General features: G+C 49.0%; 1 protein-coding gene across 8 annotated transcripts in view; it reads right to left on the reverse strand.

The window, feature by feature from the left end:
* Positions 1-235: 235 nt before the first annotated feature.
* UIMC1 (ubiquitin interaction motif containing 1) overlaps positions 236-16,784 on the reverse strand; it is a 39,544-nt gene continuing 22,995 nt past the window's right edge. For 3 of the 8 annotated variants that reach the window (XM_062502197.1, XM_062502198.1, XM_062502195.1), the window contains 7 exons: positions 14,439-14,527; positions 13,446-13,525; positions 10,042-10,210; positions 4,584-4,662; positions 2,949-3,069; positions 1,138-1,201; positions 236-727 (listed from right to left, as the gene is read on the reverse strand). In XM_062502197.1, coding sequence (XP_062358181.1) covers positions 474-727; positions 1,138-1,201; positions 2,949-3,069; positions 4,584-4,662; positions 10,042-10,210; positions 13,446-13,525; positions 14,439-14,527 — 856 coding nt within the window. In that variant the 3' untranslated portion in view covers positions 236-473. Of the gene's footprint in view, positions 728-1,137; positions 1,202-2,750; positions 2,861-2,948; positions 3,070-4,575; positions 4,663-10,041; positions 10,211-13,445; positions 13,526-14,438; positions 14,528-16,784 lie in introns of those variants that run through there. The other 5 variants (XR_009933625.1, XM_062502199.1, XM_062502200.1 and 2 more) reach the window with 5 other exon arrangements.

Raw genomic sequence — 16,784 nt, forward strand, 5'->3', positions numbered from 1 at the left:
GCTGTCAGCTGGCACCAAGGTGCCCTCTGCCACTCGCTGGTTGTCAATGTTAGTGCTGTGCTGCTGCATAGAGCACAGGGCACTGCAGCCCCCTGGCTAACCCCCCCCACCAACCTCAGCTCCAGGAGAGGCCGGGGGAAGCGGGATTTGGGACCCACCGTCTGCTGCTCCTCCTCTCCTCCCTCCAGCGCCCTCCCATTCCCCAGAGAAAGCCAGTAGAGCTCTGCCGTGGTGCTGCAGTTTCATAAAAACATACATAAATATATTTCCATTTCTGTAACAGAGAGCAAAGCTGCACAGGCACCTATAAAACACACAGCCGCTTCTCCACCCAGCACTCCCCGCGCAGGTCATATAAAACATATAAAAGGGGCGCAGGAGACAAAGGCTGCAGGTGAAGCAGGGATACAGTGCCAAGAAGACCCTCGCTGGGGCACAGGGAGCTGCTGGGGGTCCCTGCAGCATTGCCAGCCTCAGAACTTGTGCCTTCTCCGGCGGCAGCCTTTGGGCTGTTGCTGGCTGCCCGCATGGAGAGCCATATGTGGCTCCGAGTCCACCACATCATCCACGGCTTCCAAGGAGATGCTGGGTTTCGCAAGGGAGATATGGAAAGGAAGGTGCTGAAGGGAGATGGGGCTGTCGGCTGACGGCTCTTCATCAGCAGCTGAGAGTGTGGGAGAGGACTGTTGGTCTCCTAATCCAGTGAGGGGAGTCCCCGCATCAGCACCTGCAACAAGAGCACACATCAACCCTCCTGTGTGAGCCATGGGTGCTGCCAAGAGCACCTCTCCTCCCTCTTCTCCTCCTGTCCTTGAATCCATGGAGGGAAGCAGACAGGGACAGCAGAAGCCTCCCACATCCCCCAGGAAGCTGAACATGTTTTGGTGCAATGGTTCAGAGTACACCCCTGTTCCTGCAAGGGCTCTGGTGTGGGTCCAGTGGGCAAGCATCCAGTGGGTACTGGCAGGAATGTGTGCAGCCAGCTGGGGAATGTTGACAGCCTCCTGGTCAGAAAGAACAGACCCTTCCAAAGGGAATTTGCTCCCCCAGAACAATCCAGGCCAAGCCAGGATGAAAAGGGGTGAGCTGGGAAAGAGCAGCCCTGACCCAGCTAGACTGGCATAGAAAGTTTTCCACCTTCAGACTTGCTCTCCGAGAGCTCCAGCATCCTGAGGAGTCCTCTCTCCTGCCTTCCAGTGATCTGCAAGGAGAGGAGAACCACCATCACAGCACTGCCACGAGGGAACCCCTTAGCCAGGATGGGCTTGTGGGCACTTGTTGCCCCAGCCCTCAGGGTCAGGCTGGACATAATAGAGACTGCTGCTAATCCAGGGCTTCCAGCCAGCCATGGGAAAGGCACTGCTCTGTGCCCAGCTCAACTAGCGCTCAAGCAGAGGCAGCAGAGAGCAGCTAATCAAGCAGAACCTGGTAAAGAGGGAGGCCAGGGTACAGGATGCCACCCCCAAGCCCAGCCAGCAAGCACAGGGCTGTGATAAATGGGGGCATCAGGGGCTCTGACACAGCTGGAACACATCCCCAAGCACTGCATGTCCAAAGGCAGACTCGTCTCACTTTCTCCAAGGGTATTGGTGCTGGAGGGAAGGTCCTTCCTTCAGGGCACAACCAGACTAGGAACACACCTTGTGCCTTGTCTCTGCCCCTCAGAAGATGCAGCCATGCTGGTCACACATGCTAGGGGAAGACCACTTGGCCTGGCTACTTTGAGCCTTCCTGGACCAGCAAAGTTCCCTCTCCTGGCTGTTCCCTGCACCCAGAACTGCGCTGGGATGCACTGGCATCCTGGCTGTGGTGTTGGAGCTGCAAATCACCCCAAAATGGGCTCTTGCAGGAAACTGCAAGCCCAACTGTGCCACTAGGAGGCTTTGCAATGGCCCGGCCCATGCCCAGGCTTCCCCACTGAGCTGCCACCCCATCAAAAGGCAGGGCCAGAGGTAACAGAGCCTTGCTGAACCTTCACAAAGAGCCCTCAACTTCAACATCTTTCCCCCTGCAGGACCCACACACCAGCCAGCTGTGGGGCATAGGGACAGAGTCAAACAGCCCCCACAGAGCTGGTCACATGCAGGAGCAGCCATGCCCTGCAGTATTCTGAACCACAGAGCGCTTGGCTGTATCCCAGCCAAAATCATCAACCAGAAATCTCATAATTTGCATCTGAATCCCCAAAGGGCTGAGGTCTGTGATGGATTTAAGGGATTATACAAAACTAAGACATCATGTTGCATCTTCATGCCGTGAATCACATTTCTGAGCGCAGGCAAAACTGCAGCACTAGGGTTTTGCCTGCAGGAGCCAGCAGGAAGGCCTGGAAGGACCCTCTCTGTGCTCCCCTGGGACAGCCACAAGCAGGAAAAAGCACGGTGGGGGCCAACACCTGGAGAGTGACTGTGAGCCTGCTGCCACCCACGCTCCTGCCTCCCACCTCCTCTAGCAAGGCACGTTCCCCACACCCAGCACACCTCCACCACACTCACTCCCCCACAATTCTCCTGGGACTCTGCTGTTCACTCCCAGAACTGAGCAATCTCCCCTGCTCTGGCTCGGAAGCCTTCCCCATGGGAATGAGCTTGTGGATATCCAGATAGGTTTGTCATCCTGATGCTGGCCTCCACTCCATCGACATTCAGCCGAGGAAGGCTGCAGGACTGAGGCGTGCTGGCTGGCAGCAGGACAGCCCTGGCTGCCTGCCCACTGGAGAGGTTGCTGGCAGCTCTGCTGGATTAGCTCACCCCTGGGACCGGTCCGTGCTCTTGCAGAGCGTCGTGGGAAGGAGGGCAATGAGTTCTCTGTCCACAGCAGACCACAGGGACAGGCAATCCTACATCAGGTCAGCTCATCCCTGCCAACCAGGGAAACAGTTGCTGCTGCCAACCCAGTCCCACACCCAGCGCAAAGCAAAGGGGATGGTGTGCAGGGTCGCCCCTCACCTTGGCTCTTCGCAGCCTCCTGGTTCCCTGAGCTTGCCTAGCAGCCTGAAGGCAGCTGTCCACGTGCCTCTGATACTGCAGCAGTGGCACCAGTGCCTTACAGAGGTAGCACTTCTCACACCTGCCAGGCAGCAAAGGACAGAGCGCTGCATTAGGATTCACCCTGCACCGGGTTCCCAGACACCAGCAGTGACTCTCCCCCTCCAGGCCATGCCATGGAGAAGACGTGTCACCAAATCCAGTCTCGCTCAGTGGGGTCAGGCCGGAACCAATCGCAAAGACTGAGTGATTATCAGTTTTCCCTGCCTGTTCCTCTGTATCCTGCTGCTGCAGCAGCGGGACAGTAATCAAATCTGCTCATCTAACTATCTCAAACACCACTGATTTCTCCCCAGACATAAAGCACCCTGTCAAAATCTACAGAAATGAAGTGCAAGGGCTTTGCAAAGGGGAGTTAAATTCTGCCTGAAAAGCAAACCAAGTGTGTTAAATCAGAGAGACATTTTACCAGGGCTGGATGAACTTGTCTGACTAGTAAATCAAGCCTTTCTCTGCACTGTCTCCATTTTACATCATGCCATGCAGGGAGAGGAATTGCAGAGCACATGCTCCTGCTGGGGGGCTGGCTCAGCCTGTTTCTCAAACCCCCTCGTTTGGGTGGAAGATGCTCAGCTCACACAGGACAACTGAGTCCTCTTGGGAAGTAGATTATTCTGGGTGAAAGGAGATGAAGGTCAAGCATAGATCTACATAGCTACGTTCACTTCCACACCATCTCTCAGCAGGGACTGAACCCTGCAGAAGAGGACACTGGCTCTTCAGGAGGGAAGCTACATTCAGGAATGAACTATCTCCAAGAAGAGACAAAGCCCCCAGGGACCAGCCCCAGCAACATTGCGTTCAGTTTGATAGTGGTACTCTCTGAGTGAAACACCCCAGGCTCTAAAATGCATATGGAGAGCCCCCATCGAGCAAAACTCTGCAGCACTTTTTCCCGTATTTTCTTTCCAGTCAGTGCTGATTACCCAGATAATGTGTCTAAACAGAAGCTGTCCTCTCTATAATTAGCCTAATTCCATTAGTGATGTTGCCATCCACTGTTTGTAACAGCAAAATTGCTTCCATAGCACGGATTTTACTGTCAGATCCTCTCTTATGATGCTTTGTGTGGGTGGCAGGAGGAGGGGCTGCATGGAGAGAGATTAAACAAAGCCACTGCTATTCTGAAAGTCTAATTTAATTAAGAATATCACTACAGGTGCCATGTTGACAGCCTCCATGTCCTGGCCTCTTCTTTTCCCAGGGTTACCAAGCTCAAACCTCCCATCAGAAACTGGCTGAGTTAGCACCATTTTAGTTACAGCTCCCCACCAGCAGCCATGCGCCCCTGACCCGTCATGGATTGGGCTGAAAGGAAATCAGTGCAAAAATAAACAATCTGAGAACAGCAAATTCCTCTTGCTTCGGTTTAAATATAGCCAGCACTGCAACAAGAGGTACTGAGGAAAAGCAATTTCTTAGGGAAATGCTGTTATAAAGTCAATGGCCAGCATTTGTACAGTAATAAAGACATCCATAGTCAAGCCAGAACAGAAGCACAGAAACAATCTTGGAGGAGTAGGCATACCTACTTACTTGTCAATGTCTAAGGATGGTGGGCTGCTTCCATCACCGGCAGCTTTATTTCTTGCCTCTCTCTGACGCCGGGTGAGCACTGGAGGAAGAACAGAAAGGGTTAACAAAAAGAGTTACTACCATCCACCCCAAACCACCCCTACATCATGCTCAAATGAACCAAGCTTCCATCACTTCCACTCAAAGCTGTAGCAGAAGTGATGGTAGAGGTGAAGAAACAGTGGACTGGGACAAACATGGTCTTCTTTCCTGCAGAAGAGGTTGCTGGACAAGTGTCCTTTTTTTCTGGGGAGTTACTGAAAAATTTACCTTTCCCAGACTGGCAGGCAGCTGACCATTTCACACCTAACTTGCCAGAAAACAGCTGGATTGACAGTGTGTAGTTTACAGGAATTTCAGAGCTGATGCACAGCAGTGTGATAGCCTGAGAGCAGCGTTATCCAGCTGCTCTGGCAGCACAGCATCGCTCCCTGCCAAACCAGGCTCCTGTGCCTGCTGCAGGGAGAGACAGTGCCAGCTGTGGGCTCAGGGGAATGCAGAGCTGAGGCAAGGGCTGTGCAGAGGCACCAGACCTTTGACAGAGAACTTGGCTGGGAAGGAGCACAGCTCACACCAGAAAGGGAAGGTTGTAACAATTACTCCACATTCATCGCTTTCCCACTGCCCATGTGAACTGTGGTGATCTGTGCTATCGTCCACAGACAGCCCTAGGAGTCTCCTGGATGAAGATCTCTAGCAGGAGCAGTGCTGCTCTCCAGAAGCTCCAACACGTGGGTAGCCAGTGAGATCCCAGCAGAGCAGCTGATGACGGGTCCAACCATTTCTAATCCCCCAGCAGCCTTTCCCAACTGGCTCTGCAGGCATCTGCAGGGAACACATTGGAGTGTTGTCCCTTTCAGTTGAATTCCTCTCATGTATTCTTGTTGACATACCACCAGCAAAGATCCTCAGGGAACATTTCAGATAGCTTAGCTTGCTTCACCAGGGACTTTCAAGACTCCAGCTCCAAAACAGATGTCACAGTAAGCATTCTCAGGCATGCTGGCTAAGGGGACAATGCAGGGAGCTGTTTTATGGCTTGGCGATGCTGCTTCCCATACTCATGAGAATAAAAGTCTGACTCCAAGGTATAGGCACAACAAACCCGTTATTGTTAGCACATCATCTGTGATAAAGAAAGTGAAGCACGAGGTTTTGTGCAAAACAAAGGGAATTCTTCCAAGTTTTAGCAAAACTCCATTTCCAGAGTGTTGCACAACCTCAGTATCTATCCACAATGCAACACAGCCTTTCCTTTAGCAGCAATCACTGATCTGCAGCTACAACCAGCAATGTACTGTGAAGTGCTCAGGAGCTGTTGGAGCTGAGGGGAGACAACCATGCTGAAGAAACAAGCTCAAGCGTTTCCTAGGATGTGGGTATTGTCTCGTAGGGGATGACTGATACTTACCAATAGCTCATTGCTCACAGGAACTGAAGAAAATGTCTCTCTTTAATGTAGCCTGGCCCAGATATGAAGTGGCAGCCTTACTAGGAAGACTGGTAACAGTGGCCACCCCCCCCAGGTCATCCAGCCTCCAAAGAACCCAATCAACATGTGTGTTTGACAACGTGGTGAGAACTGCTCTCCAAATCAGTGTGCGCTCCTTAATATTCTTTAACGAGCCTTGTGCACTAGCTCAGGTGTTAATCAGTTCTATTTTCTTCCAAAAGAAGTGAACACATCTGGCATAATGGGCCCATTAGAGATGTCTGGGACTAGCTCTGCAGCTGCCCAGGAGGAGACCCTCAGCTGTGTTGCTAGAAGAAGCAGCAGAGAGAACTGAGCCAGCTGGTGAGGCACAGCCCCTGCCAAAATAAGCTGGTTGCCCCTAAGAAGGGGATTCAGGACACAGGAAAATACTTGCCACAGACAAAACTCCCACCACAGAGCAGTGCTGACCTGCTTGTGTGACAGGAGCCTTGTAATTCTCCCAGATGCAATGCTCTTTGCTGGGTCAGGCATACTCCGTGGCCTGAGAACAACCTTTTCCCTCGCTTGGCATTTTTTCTGGATGACAAGTCATTCTTGGCCTGTTTGGCTCCACCGTTCACCCTGGGGAAGAGCAGCAAACCTTGCCCAGTATGGCCTTGCTATCAAGCACACTCAGCCCGGGCACCTCCTGGGGCTGCCAGGTCTAGCTGGCATGTGGAGCTGTGAGGTCAGAGCCACTGAGCTCCTCACCTTCCTGCTCAGCTCACCTGTGGTCTGATCCACTGGCTCCCTGTGCTCATTACCAGCTGTGCCGCTTCCCTGCAGGATTTATTAGTGCCTGGCTCATGGTCCCTTCTCAGAAGCCATGAAGTTTTCCTCTGCACCCATTTAATTACGCTCTCTGCCATATCAGTGCCACTTCTACTGATGTCAAGAGCTTTTTAACAGCACCAGTGTCGCTGCTGAAGACTGACAGCTGCATCAAGACTGCATTTGAGCCTTTGGGAGGAAGGGATATGACTTGGGAACTGAGAATGTCGGATGCATGTAGACGGAGAGTGAGAGGCATTGAGTAAGTCACAAAGCTCCAGAGTATTTGCTGTACTCAGTTGCAGCCAAGACTCGCTTGCAGACTGAGACCAGCGGATCCCTGCGTTGGCAGCAGCAGCGGGTGATGAATGTGGTGACTCCTGCAGAGTCCTCTCACACAAGTGAGCCCCTTCAGTTGAGTGCATGAAGAAAGAGGGAGCTGGCACAGAAATTCCACAGCTCCACTCATTCACTTGGAACTAATACCAGCTGCTGAGCTGGAAACCCAGGACCTCAGCCCTCCCCAGACTGGTACAGCTAACACAACATCAGGCTCTTCTTTTTTATTTACTCAGATCACAGGAAAGTGGAAATTCATTATAAGATTTTCATGCTGCCCAGGTATGTGGTGGTCTGGGCATCCAGCCAGGGTGACCGTGTACGTAGGGGAAGTGACTGTAGCTCATCTTGCCCAGCTGCTCATTTGAAAACTTGCCCTTAGATATCAGCCAGACTGAGCTGGCCTCCTGAGACCCAAGACAGAGACTTTGGTGCATGATTAGAAGAAGGAATAAGAGAAGTAAAACCAGCAAGAACCCATCTTTTTGTAGCATTAAAATGAAAATCACTGACAGCTATAGTTTGCAGGACTGCAGTTCTAGAGACATCAATTAATAAACCTGAAGACAGATGAGGAACCCCTGACCCAGTGCACCAAAGGAAAACTGAAGCCATCTTTTCTTAACAGATCAGGGCATGGCTTAGAGGGCATGACTCTCACACAGGGCTGTTACTGTGCTCTCAAGGAAGCCAGCAGCCAGCCAAGAGCACACAGTGCTGCAGCAGTAGAGAACAGCTTCTGGATCCACACAGGAGCTGGCATTTGCTTCAGAAGACAGTTTTCTCACATCTTTTTTCTCCCCATGCATTGGCTTTACCTGTGGATGTTGTGCTAGTGGTGGATGCCAAGCTAACAGCCCTGGAAACAGAGTCCTTTTGTACCTGCACAGCTGTGCCAGGCTACTGTCTGGCCTCTGCTCAGAGCTGAACATCATCTCTGTCTACCAACCCAAATCCCACAGACCAGCCCAGCAGCTGAGAGCCCTCTGGGTGATAGCTGCCTTCCAACAGCTGCTGGAAACTGGCCCGAGGTGCCCCATAAGCCAGAACCCCACAGGCAGGCAGGAAGGATTCTGCCCAAGCCCAGGAAGCCCATGGTACTGCAAAGAGTCTGGGTGCAAACAATACAGGTGCCTTAGACTGTTATGGCTAATAGAGCCTGGTCTCTACAGGGACAATACTAGAATAACTGGCAATAGAAAACTCAAATTACTGTGATTTTGTCCCAGACCCATTGCTCTGCTTACAGCCATTACTGCAGAGCAAAATCCCTTTTATTCCAGGCTGGTTTTCTTACAGGGGGATTGTTCTGAACAAGCCAGAACAGCAGAGTAGCAATTCCAAAATAACTACCCTTACAAACATCCCCAAGGAGACCAGCCTGGAAGCAGAATGAAGAGGCCAGCCTTCAACTCTGTCCTGCTGAAAGCCAACACCAAAGAAAAGAACAAATTCCCTTGCACTGCCAAAAAATTCAAAGCCTTTTCCTGATCACAGTCGGGATTCCCCAGGATCAATGGACACACTCACAGTCCAGCCACACCAGGGACTGGAATACCACAATGCCAAAGACATTCCTGCTAAAAGGCACACTAAAAATTCTGCTCCATTTTGTAACACAAATAAGACCTTTATCAGTCTTGAGGACAGGAGAGGAACTATGATAATTTGTGATTTGCCTGAGCCAAATGCTTTGCATCAGTAGCTGGGCTGTGCCTGCAGAGAGAACCTTCCACCAAAATTAAACTCCAGCCAGTATCAGCCTCCGCTCTGGCTCCTGTTATCTTGACAGGACCCATGTCACATCCCCAAAGATTTAGTATAGCAGGAACTCTTTACTTTAAAACTACATCAACTCTGCTTTAAGATTACATGGTGAAACTTCCTCCTGCTAGAGTAATGCAGAAGTTACAGTTCTTGTACTAGCTCTGATTTGCTCAAATTGTTTAAACATCATAGATTTAGGTTGCATTTAACAACCCAGTATGTAACTGAAAATTATATATTCACAGCCTGAAAAGTTAATCTTATTACAAGCTACTACTTTGATATTACCTGACATTATGCTAACACAGATTTTATATTTCAGGCAGCAGCTAAAACGTAACTTACTGAATGTGATGATAACCAACCAGTGTATTTGTTCACTTAAGCTCTACAAAGGTTGGCTATGGAAAACTGATATGAAAAAGAATACAAAGAGGATTAATATGGGCATTCTGACTGTGCTTCTATGCCTCACTCTTCACAAGAAGGAGAAAAATCCATACTCCCAGACTGATAGTTATTATTTTGGAATTTTACTAAAACAAGAAGGAAAGTTTTCTGCAGGTTCTGCCACCTGAACAAGACATTTTTGCACACACCAATGTCAGACTTCATGCAGAGCACAGGCCATTCTCAGAGTAGTACAGAACATTCTCCCTTCTCAAGAGCCCCGAAGGACAACTGCCCACATGGCTCAAACTTTCAATTTTCTACCAGTGCCACATTCTGTGCAGGTCCTCAACAAAGCACACAATAGACATATCTTATAAGTACTGCTTGAAGCATCCAGAACTAGATCCTGGGGTAATATTCAGGAGCTGATAATGTGGTGAATTATTGTGTGAAGTCAATCAGAAATGATGTCTCTGTGCAGGAGGTACCAAATACCAAAGCCTCCAATAACACCCTCCTGGGCAGCGTGGAGATGGAATAAGGCAGAGTGAACAAACCTCCCCATAAGCCAAATACCTTGAGAGAGACAAGACTGCAGCACCTGCCTGCCAAGTAACAACAGGGAAGGGGGGGTGAGCATGAGGAACAAACACGTGGAAGCAGCACTTGGCAGACCTGGAGCGTCCTCGCCAGGCTCAGGTCCCGTGGTGCCGTTGCAGTACATGGCGTGCACCTCGATCTCGTCAGCTGGGAAGCCGTGGTCGCACAGTGGGCATGACACATGGCCAGCAGCTGTAGGACTGCACTCAGACACAGTCCTGCCAGCATCTTCATCCCCACCAACCTAAGGAAGAAGAAGAAAAATTAGCCAGACAGAGCTGTTTCTCTTTCCTTGCTTAAGTGCAGAGCTCCATGCTGTCCGGTAGTTACTTGCTCTCACAGAGAGTCAGATTTTCTTGGAAAGTTTTACTTTTCCTTCATCACATAGTGCTCAGAAATAACAGCACTGGTTGAATAAAATGTGCTGCACTAATAACTAATTCTTCTTGCAAAGGCAACATGTCCTTCTGAATCATGGTGAAACTCCCTGCACAGCCATGCACTCTGTTTAAGGCAAACATCACCTGCACTATAGTGGAAAAGCAGCAAAGCTTCCATTAATCAGGAAATCTCAGAAGTGAAACTGATGGAAAATTCATGGGGCAAAGCAGGAGTTCAACACCTGACTTGTGCTCATCAGTTTCTGGACATGTTCCATGCCACACAGGCAGCATTGTCTGGAAACACAGCTTCCCCCAGGATGAAAGGAGGCTGCTGTGGTGTTAGGAAGCCTGGAGAGATCACTGGAAGCTCCTCCTTTATAGGGGAGGTGGCTGGAGCAGTCATGAGAGGGGACACTGATCAAGGAGAGAAGCAATACCATTAAAAATCTGTGTCACACAAAATTACTAGCAGAGGCTTTTCGCCAGGGCAGAATGTCACAGCTTGTGTACGTTCTCAGGGTGCCATTACCACTTACAGACACTCTCTTTTTGCATTTTTCACACAGCTGCAGAGGTGCTCCACTACCAACCCACAGAGATCCCACCTGCTCCCTATGCCACTGACATTCCCAAATGCAGCAGACTGCAGCCATCTCACTCATAACTGCATCTCTGCCTAGTCAGGCTTGCTGTAAGATTTTTCCACATTTAAGAAAAAAGCTTCCCCTCCCCACGATAATTAAGGAAAGCTATTTAAATATTAACCATGTAGAGAAACCTATAGAAAAATAATATGGGAGAAGATTCTGTTCTTAGAACTAAGCAGTGACATGTAGACAGTGTGCAGCAAAACTGCTGTCTGCTTCCCTCCAACGGTATCATTTCAGGGAAGCAGTAATTGGGGTCAGCCAAGATGCTCCGTGCCACTGGAGTGCTTTGCTGTGTTACTTGGTTTATTACTTCCTTTCCCAAATGAGGATCTGATCATGATTTTTATGTCCTAAAGGGAAGGAGGGTGCTTTCTTGACTCAGAAGAGCTATGACAAAAATTGCAGAACTGGGCCTCAGACTGAGATTCTGACTCTCAAAATGCATTTCTCCCTGACACCAGCTGAAAGGCTACAACAATGAGCCCCAGGAACATCCCTCATTCCCAGGGAGGCTCTCTGCCCTGAATTTCTGCAGAGGAGTTTCCACAAGAGTTCTTCCAGCCAAACACAGGCTGCTGAAGTACATCACTTTTAAGCATTAACACTTGTACCCTCTCTCACATCTCAGTGTCAATACATCTTGTGAAGTCCTCACTGTGGGGCGTCACACTGAAGAGCCATAAAAAACAAGACGTGTCAAATATGAGTGATCAGATCAAACCTGCACTACACAGACAACACACATAAAAAATATGATGGGAAAAGCAGCAGGCACTGCTCCTTCTAGCTGCCTTTTTTAAAGCAATCTTAGGAGATCACCAATTCTGCACACCCTGCCCGCCTACATTCCGCGGTAAATTACTAATTTTAAATGGAAATGCAACATTCTGTAACAAAAGATTGCTTGTACAAAACCTTGCTATAACAGTCTGGAAAACCTCAACTGCAGAACCAATCACCCCTGTCAGAGCCAGAGACAGTTGCCTCAGCTTTTTAGCAGAGGAAATTGCCTACAAGACATAGTACTTGCAGCCAACAGCCAGCCAAAAGCAATGCTAGAGGCTGAGCTCAACAAGACTCCTGTGTCCTGGCTCAGCATCTGCTAGGAAGAAGTCAGTCCCAGTGGTCTCTGTTTGGCTCCTGCAAACCACTGATGCCATGGTAGCTGTTTCTGTTGTTTTCCTGGAGGGCTGCAGGCTCTGGTCTGGGACCTGCTGCCAACCATAATGTTGTCAAATAATCCCTAGGAACCCGCTCCCCACCACCTTGTGCCACCCAGGCAGAGGTGTGAGACACAGGCAACCAACCCTCTGCAAAGCACAAGGGGACAGGGCAGTGTCCAGGCCACAGCCAAATGGGTGATGAATGTGCTTTGGTGACCGGCCCAGGACCACCCCTCTCCTTGCTGCAGTCCCTAATTGACTGAGCAGTGCTTGGAGATACCTGCAGAATGAAAGGCACACAAAAGCAGAAGATGGTTTATTAAGAGGCCTGTGAGAATGAGACATTGGAACTGCAGACATGCTGTACAAGCTGCAGACTCCCAGAATGAGCTTTCCACAAATGAATCCTCCTGTCAAGAGCTGTACGATTCTGTATTCATGTACCCTGTGCCAAAGGAGTACTTGGCAACCCCTTTGATATCGCTCTCTAAATTAATAGACAAAGGGAGTTTTATCAGAAGCAGGAACTGAAGTCAGATGTTGGTACAGTGACAGCTGCAAAGCAATTGCTGTGCAGGTGTGACAACATGGGGAAAGGGGCTGCACACAGCACACATCTGCAGCAAGAGGTAAGAGGATAGCCCTGCCGCTGACTTACTATTGCTATTAACTATTACTGCACAAATCTCAAGATTCCCAGACTCAGGACACTCTGCTTGGCCTGAAAACGACCACCAGCCCTCAACATTTCAAGCACATCTTTATACCAGTGTGATCTCTGGGTGAAGCCCTTCTCTTAACCTCTTAGATATGGTCTGTGGAGAGCAAACTGGAGTTCAGAGCACTGTAACAGGGAAAAACAGGTGACAGCACAAGTGACTGAAGTTTATTTTGACGCTCCTCAGAGCTTCTGGGGTCCCTCTGCATTGCTGAGCATCACAGCTTGTACCCCTGAGCATGGGCAAGCAACAGCACTGCCACCCACGCTGATGGCATCCTCCAGCTCAGCAGCACTGGGATATAAAAGAATGGGCTGGAATTGACAACAGCTCTCCAGCTATAGGACTGAAAGGCTTCAGAAGCAGCTGCATGCAGTCCCCAGCCAAAAGGGATTGGAGATACAAAGCAGCAGAGAAAACCAAAAAGGAAGTGTTTGTCAGGATCCAAACAGCACAAGTCCAAGCTTCCAGCTACTCAAAGGGAAATGCCAGCACAGCTCAACTGAACCAAGGTCTAAAAGGTGGGATTGGAAACAGGACCTTTCAACTTCCAAGCTCTTTTACCTGCATAGGTGCATGTCTGCTGTGTGAACAGAGCTCTTCTCTCTCCTCCTCAACAGCTTCCAGTGGGCTTGGCTGTGTCTCTGCAGAAAAACACCTCCATGTCAGCACAGGTTTGCACCCCCCGAACTATCTCCTCACTTGTTGATGTAGCTTAGTCCTTAAGGCTTTTTAAGAGTTTTCACAGTTTCAAAACATTCTTTAGACTTGCCACAAATGTTATCAGACAAAGTGCAACAACACAGCCAGATGAGGGGTTGAAGTCACAGCATGGTAGTGTGAGGATAAAGGCACTGCAGCTTTGAAGCTTCATGGGGAGTGAGATTAGACACAGGGAAAGTGCGTGGGACACTTGCTGGGATGGAGACAAAGCAAGAATAGAGCTGCTCTCACATTGAGACAAGCAGAGCTCCCATTCCATGGTCTGTCTCTCAGTCACACCTTCTTTAGACCTCCACATCTTCGTCAGCAACAAAATATGCCTCCAAACACCACTATGACCTATCCTGCTACGGCTGCTTGTGAACAGGAACAGCCTCTTCATTATTTTTCTCACTTAAAACCCTGGACCAGAAAATCTCAAACATGGTAGGAGAGACCAAGGAAGAAAAACTCCTTCGTCCCAAACATGTTTAATTAATGAAAGACAAAAATTATTTCAGCTCTCATGCTTCGTACATTATCTTGACACTGAAAAAACTGAAAATTTGATTGCATTGCAGCGACACCTTGTTTTGAGTGATCCCTCCATGCCCAGTGCACATCCAGGTGTCTCTACAGCAAGTCTCCACAATCCCTGTCACAGAACTGTCTTAGAAGAAATGGGTTCAAAACTAGGGGATCAAGCTAAATTTCCTCAATAATTTTAGCCTTGAAAAATTGAGATGGGAAAGAAATCTCATTTTGTTCAAATAACTTGAAAATTCTTTTTTCTCCGAATTTCCTAAGTGAGTAACTTTTGGTACAAAACTTATAACAGTCTCAAGTGCCTCTTACCTGGGCAAACAGAGATCTCTTCTTCAGCAGAGTTTTCTGTGGCAATATCTGGGCTCCTTTTACTGCCAAGTGGGGTCATTGTGGAGATGCTGTTCAAAATATAAATATAACATGAATCTCCAATCCAGTAGGTGTGAGAGGGCCACACCTGCCTTTCTCACACAGTTCAGAACAGAAGACGATGCCATAATTTCCAAGTGGTCAATATGTGACAGCCAGAAATGACCAGGATAAGAGCAAAATATGGGTCTAAAATGCTTCCTGAGCAAAAGTCCCAAAGGGAACTTCTTTTTTCTTCTGAAAAGGCAGAAGGAGTAATTATCTCTTGTCAAGGGAGTAAGAACACCTGCTCACAACTGTGGGACTCTGGGAGAAGATGTGGGAGTTGTGCAGGTACCAGCCTTGTGACTCTTTCTGTCTGGGGAAGGAAATCCTCACAGGGGAAAGACAGACCTGCTTTATCCTGCATTATCCTCTCCCCGCTCACACTGCTCATTTTCTCCCTTATCCCCGTGCACAGATGTGACACAAGGCATTTTCCCTGCAGCAAAGTCCTTACAGCATTAGCATGGTGGTTCCTCAGAGCAGCACCCAGCACTGCTCCTCTCATTTTGACCTTTGCATTCCTCCTTTTCTCCCCCCCTCACACCTCACTGCACAGTGTCTTTCTGACACAGGCAGGCATTGCTGAGTAAGTCTGGCACCCATGCTGACACACTCTGTGCCTTGCGTGGCTCTCTGATTAGTTTGATCAAGTATGCAAGAACACACTTTAGAAACATGAATCCCTACACTGACAAACACAAGATTTATTAAGCTCAACCACAGGCCTTAGAGAAGAGAGAACAGCCACTGCTGATTTATGATAAATAACAAAATTCTGATAGGAAATCACAAGTGGCTTTTCTCTCTAAATAAAGCATCTCAAAGCATTTGTTATGAATCCAGGCTGAGCGTGTTTTACTCCGTGTCTAACATCAGGGCTCTCTTCAAAAGAACTCACACAAAACAACTTGCTATGACATTTATAAAATGGGCTAATCAATTTGAAGTCAAACCACATTTCTTGCTACACCAACTATCTCCTGGTAACAAAGCCTATAATCATTTATTAAAACCCCAATCTTCCATGCTCTGTACAAAGCATGGAACAAGCAGGGAGAGCAGCCCACAGAAAGCAAAGCAATTTCTTCACAGGACTGGCACTTCCTAGACTGCTCCACTCCCTCCAGACAGCTCAGAGCCGTGTTTTCCTATTAAGTGCTGCTGAGGCCAGCCAGTTGGGGTGCCTGAGCCATCCCCAAGAGAGGCCTGTGCTGGCAAATTACCAGGAGCCAGATGGCAACACTTAATGTGCACAAAACTGCAAAGACTGCAGCCATTTCTCTCCTTGCTGCAGATGTTCCAGCTGCTTGAGGAGGGGCCACTGCATCCAGGTGCATCCCACCCCAAAACAGGCACAGCCAGGAGCTCCTGGCCAACTTGGGGAATGTTCCAGACTAACCCCACCAGCTATTCCAAAGTAAAGAGGTCCCTTTCTTTTCATATCCTCCACATGCTGGGCTCTCAGGCCCTAAGCAGGCGGGAGGCCAACGCTGCAGAGCGCTCACCTCACTGCCTTCTACGCAAGCTCAGAGCTCAGCTGTCACAGGCTCATCAGCCTCCGCAGCTGCAGGTTCCTCCTGCTCCCCAAGGCAGGTTTTAAGCTTGTTAGAAAGGTGCAAGCAAGAGGGATTTTCATACTCTGCATATTGATATTAACTGCTCAGGCCAAATGCTGTTAGATCGGAGGAAAGTTGGCAGTTTTGTTCCAAAGCAGGTTTAAATTATAAAGCCCAGCAAATTAAAAACATGACATTATCTGGCCTTTCTTGTAACTTGCTCCCTGAATCCTCTCCCATTTGTCCTTCTCCATAGCCTTTGCTGTGGAATTGCATCCCACAGGAAGGAGAGGGAAAAAAAATAAAAGAGGAGTAGGCTTAAATCTGAAGAAAATCATGTTGACTTGCCCCACACCTGTCATCTGCTGAAGTGGCTTTTCTGGAGCACTGCACTCTATCTTTGGCTGATAGGCAGTGCCGTCTGGCTTCCTCCTCCCTGCTTTCCTCTTCAGCAGTAAGGCAAGAACATAAAAATACACGCAGAAATCCAGTAAACCCTTCCCCGTGCTGCCTGTGCGCCTTCCCCGACAGACACGTGATGGCATCGCTGTAACTCACCTCCAGCTCCCCACGGCTTTACTGCACCATGTCACAGGAGCTTCAGAGGGCAAGGAGCAACTCCTTCAACTTGTACAAGAATGCACCTTGCACAAAAATCTCTTATCAAGTAACAACAGCAACTGAT

Source organism: Cinclus cinclus, chromosome 14 (genome assembly GCF_963662255.1).
Source record: "Cinclus cinclus chromosome 14, bCinCin1.1, whole genome shotgun sequence".
Lineage (NCBI taxonomy): Eukaryota > Metazoa > Chordata > Aves > Passeriformes > Cinclidae > Cinclus > Cinclus cinclus.